Source organism: Drosophila subpulchrella, unplaced genomic scaffold (assembly GCF_014743375.2).
Source record: "Drosophila subpulchrella strain 33 F10 #4 breed RU33 unplaced genomic scaffold, RU_Dsub_v1.1 Primary Assembly Seq49, whole genome shotgun sequence".
NCBI classification, from domain to species: domain Eukaryota; kingdom Metazoa; phylum Arthropoda; class Insecta; order Diptera; family Drosophilidae; genus Drosophila; species Drosophila subpulchrella.
In genome coordinates, this window is record NW_023665686.1 from 707,849 (window position 1) to 712,117 (window position 4,269).

Genomic DNA, 4,269 nt, shown 5'->3' on the forward strand with positions numbered 1-4,269 from the left:
TCTGGCTAATCGAACCAAGCCTGTTGCATCTGTGATTTCCATTTTCGAATTTTTCCTGTCATCATTGTTTACGTTGTCGTAGTGAATTTTTCAATTACAGAGATGCACCGAGCAAACATCGCCGTACTATCGCATAAAAGAGCCCGTCAAATTTGGATGGGGAACTAACAGGGAAATCTTCTGAACGGCAAAACCTTATGGACCTTATGGACCTTATGGAGTGGTGGGTGGATCTCTGTGGGAAGACGCTATTAACCGTAAATTTCTAAAAAGTTTGTTAATTTAAGCCTAGTACTCAGATCGGCTAAGAGTTTCACTATTCGAAAAATCTTATTCTTTGTAGTGTGACCGAAGTTTTCAAAGTTCACCAGCAATGCATGTAGCATGGTCTTACTGTCAAGTTGCTTGGCTTGTTGCCAAACGAAAAACAAATCAATTGGAGAAAGTTAAAAAGGAGGAGTCTGGTGGTACACAAAGTAAGTAAAATAAAAATAAATGGAATGTTCCACGAATGTTTTTATTTATGTAAATTTGTAGTTTAAAGCTTCCTTAACGTCCCACGATTGCTTGGGTTAGGCGTCCCTTTTCATCTGCACTGACCTCCTATAACCGTTTTTGGGGTTTTTCTTCCATTTAAAATTTTTAAATTAAATTAAATTTCTTATTCTTTGGGCCGCGGCTAACGGCGTTCATCGAAAATTCACTCCCGAAATGTGGTATTTTTTCTGGTATTTCCTTAGCTCATCTGAGTACCGCGTTAAAAAACAGACCCGACGAAAAGCTTTAGCCGCCTGTTTGCCTCTCGCTCACTCCTATGGTTAGCTCGCGGTTTTCGTCGATGTGAGTACTAGGCTTTAGCCTAGTACTCAGATCGGCTAATAGTTTTACTAGTCGAAAAATTGTATTCTGTGTAGTGTGACCGAAGTTTTCAAAGTTCACCCGCAATGCATGTAGCATGGTCTTACTGTCAAGCAGCTAGGTTTGCTGCCAAATGGAAAACAAATCAATTGAAAAAATATAAAAGCGTCTGCTGGTACAAAAATAATCTTAAATAGAAATAAAAAGAATGTTCAATGAATGTTTTTATTTATGTAAATTAGTAGTTTAAGGCTTCCTTCTCGTCCCACGGATGCTTCGCTATCATTCCCGCCCCACCGCAGTCCAGCCCCGAGTCTCAATAGGTGTACTGGACCTAGAGGAAGTGGGAGCCGGATCGTGAACGGGGTTGATCCGCTGATGCTGCAGGAAGTCGCCCAGCATCCTGGCAGTGGCTGGCTATGTCTTCTCCAACTGTTCCTTAGCGGGCGCCCTATTTTCCTCCTCCCTATAGAAGCCAGCGGGTCCTCCAGCTGCCAAGTAGCTGGTGGTGGTGATGTCCGGAGTCCTAATGGAGAGGTGGTCGGAGATCGTTTTACTGATGGTTCTGCTAAAAAGATACTTCTATTAGTGCAACGCAACCAAATTCTTTTGGCCAGATCATACTTTCATTGCGAGGACACGCCCTTAGCTCATTTGAGTATCGCGATGAAAAACGGACCCGACGAAAAGCGTTATCCGTGGATTTGCCTCTCGCTCACTCCTATGATTAGCTTGCATCTTTCGTCGATGTGAGTACTTGGCTTTTGTCTTAAGAAGTCTTGTCTCGTTAAAGAATACAAAAAAACTTATTCAATTAAAATAGTTGCTCAGTTTTTGATGTTATTAAATACTGGAAACAATGTAACACATCTTGTTTAAATACTTACTGCAATTGTATAAATTTAAATAGAAAATTACAATTGAAATAATTTTTGACTTTTTATTTCCTGATACTGAAATTGTGTTTAATGGTGTTTCTATGTCTGGAGGTATTTTTTATCGTTATCGATGGGGTCACACTGAAAATCATATATTTACTTCTTCGTGTTTCAAGAATGTAAGTCAAGATTGATTCATTGCGTACTGTAATTCCAATTTCTGAAAAGTATTGCGTTCATGTGATTATTCAAAATTCCTAGACCATTTGATAACAATGAGTAAAGTTCGTTATCAGCGTCCCCTTAATTTTGAGAAATGTATGTACAATGGGTACGCTTATTGCTATCATTAAAAATCATTTGATTTAAGCTCCCGAAAGTGATGGTGAACTCAGAAAACGTCAGGAAATAGAAGGACTTATTGAACAAAGCATCGACCAACATCTTGCGTTGGATGTGCTTGTAAAGTTGTCCGTGACGCCTCACGGATTGGTCAACGACCATTTGCGCAGAATTTTGTGGCCGCAATTGGCAGGTGTCGACGTAAACAGCTTAGAACTAGCTCCAGCTCTCGACAAGTTGCAACTCCACCCTGAATATAATCAGGTTGTATTGGATGTAAATCGTTCTTTAAAGAGATTTCCACCTGGTATTCCGTATGAACAACGCATTGCACTGCAAGATCAACTTACTGTTATGATTTTACGAGTAATCCATAAGTACCCTAATTTGAGGTATTATCAAGGTTATCACGATGTCGCTGTCACATTTCTGTTGGTGGTTGGCGAAGAAATAGCTTATGCCATAATGGAGCACCTCTCCAAAACGCATTTTTCAGAATGTATGCAGGAGACGATGGAAGCCACTCAGAGACGGCTTATGTTTATTTGGCCTGTCATTAAGTTTGAAAATCCAGAACTTTTTAAGTTTTTGCAAAGATCAACGGTCGGAACGTTATTCGCGTTGCCATGGTATTTGACTTGGTTTGGACACAGTTTAAATTCCTATAAAGCTGTAGTCCGTTTATATGACTATTTTTTAGCATCGCCTATTTATACACCAATATTTGTAACAGCTGCGATTCTACTGTATCGGTCAAATGAAATACTGAAAGAGGACTGTGATATGGCATCAGTGCATTGTCTTTTATCAACGGTATATAATGGTTCTAAAAAACATTCATATCTTACGACTACAATTTTTTTAGCTACCCGAAGATTTGCCCTTTGAAGAGCTTTTAAAAACTTCTAATCAGCTTATGAATAAGTATAGCTTAACAGTAGTAGAGCAAGATGTTGAAAAACTTATTTACCAAGAGTAAGTACATTTTGATAGCTGTATAAATTTAAAAAAAATATTTATTACTTGCAATAGAAAAAAACAGCGGACAGCTGAGGAAAATATGGTCATAGAACGACGGCGGAAGATACCTGGGCCAACCACAGCAAATCAAATTTCTAGCATAAGCCAATGGCTTACAAATATGTTTACTTCAAAGTCGGTGATATTTACAAGTGCGATTTCTATTGTTGTAGGTGTATGTGCATATTATTACAAGAATCAGTACTTGGCGGCAGGTATAAGCTGAGTTTTAACTGCTTATTCTTGTCTTCATTTAAATATGATCTATATTTTGCGGATTAACCAAATTCTCCCAAAATTTAGTTTAATGATAGGTGTTCGGTTTTTGTAAAATAAGATTAACAAAATAATGCTTGATATAAAAACAAAGTTTATATTATTTATTTTTTATTCGAATGGGATAAACAATTTCCTCTTAGAGTTAAAGGGTATACTAAATTCGTCGGAAATTATGTAACAAGTAGAAAGAAGCGTTTCCGACACCATAAAGTATAGAAATATATTCTTGATCAGGATCACAAGCCGAGTCGATCAAGCCATGTCCGTCTGTCCGTTTGGATGAACGCTGAGATCTCGGAAACTATAAGAGCTAGGACCACAAACTTCAAAAATCGTAAGTATGAACGCGGATACCTTGTTGGAATAGGTTACCAGGTAGGTTCCGGATATTTTTTGGTCTCGCCCTTGGTCGTCGATTATGGTCATGTTGGCATCGTTCACGATGAGGGTGCCGTGATCGACTATGGTAACTGGATCCACATGACCTGGGAGCGTGGAGCAGTGCGCAATAGCCCCAGAGACTATTTGTTGGGCGCAGGTGCCATTTTGGAGCTCCCTGCTGAAGCCGATGTTGAGGTTTCGTTTTGGGCATTCAGCGACTAGGTTTCCATTTTCGAAGTCCAGGATCTTTTTCTGGTGCTGAACCGGATAGACTGTTATCTTCTTACATATGTATAAATTTAGGACTAGGGAATTTAATGAGAAAATGTAGAATTCCAGAATTTTGAAAAACACTAATGATAGATACTTCTAATAATTCTATCAAACTAACGTCAATAGGCTGTCTGTTCCTGAATTCGCCAATATCGGAACTATCCAGAATCGCTGGACTTACGATGTTTAATTTTGCTAGGGCTAAGCCCATTAAAATGTTTTCTAGATCCGTGATTAC

The 4,269-nt window shown here is 38.8% G+C and overlaps 1 protein-coding gene across 2 annotated transcripts; it reads left to right on the forward strand.

The window, feature by feature from the left end:
• The first annotated feature begins 1,893 nt into the window (after nt 1–1,893).
• LOC119562464 (TBC1 domain family member 20) lies at nt 1,894–3,477 on the forward strand. Of its 2 annotated transcripts, XM_037875649.1 has the most exons (4): nt 1,894–2,054; nt 2,107–2,891; nt 2,944–3,053; nt 3,111–3,477. In XM_037875649.1, the coding sequence occupies exons 1-4, from the start codon at nt 2,012–2,014 to the stop codon at nt 3,322–3,324; spliced, it is 1,152 nt and encodes a 383-aa protein (XP_037731577.1). In that variant the 5' UTR covers nt 1,894–2,011; the 3' UTR covers nt 3,325–3,477. The 2 variants fall into 2 exon arrangements, with proteins under 2 accessions (XP_037731577.1, XP_037731579.1); XM_037875651.1 differs by lacking the exon at nt 3,111–3,477 and having other exon boundaries at nt 2,954–3,053.
• The last annotated feature ends 792 nt before the right edge of the window (nt 3,478–4,269 follow it).

Coding starts and splice junctions, on each gene's coding strand:
- LOC119562464 (XM_037875649.1), top strand. CDS start 2,012: ATGAGTAAAGTTCGTTATCAGCGTCCCCTTAATTTTGAGAAAT. Junction 2,055..2,106: donor TCCCCTTAATTTTGAGAAAT/GTATGTACAATG, acceptor ATTTGATTTAAG/CTCCCGAAAGTGATGGTGAA. Junction 3,054..3,110: donor GAAAAACTTATTTACCAAGA/GTAAGTACATTT, acceptor TACTTGCAATAG/AAAAAAACAGCGGACAGCTG.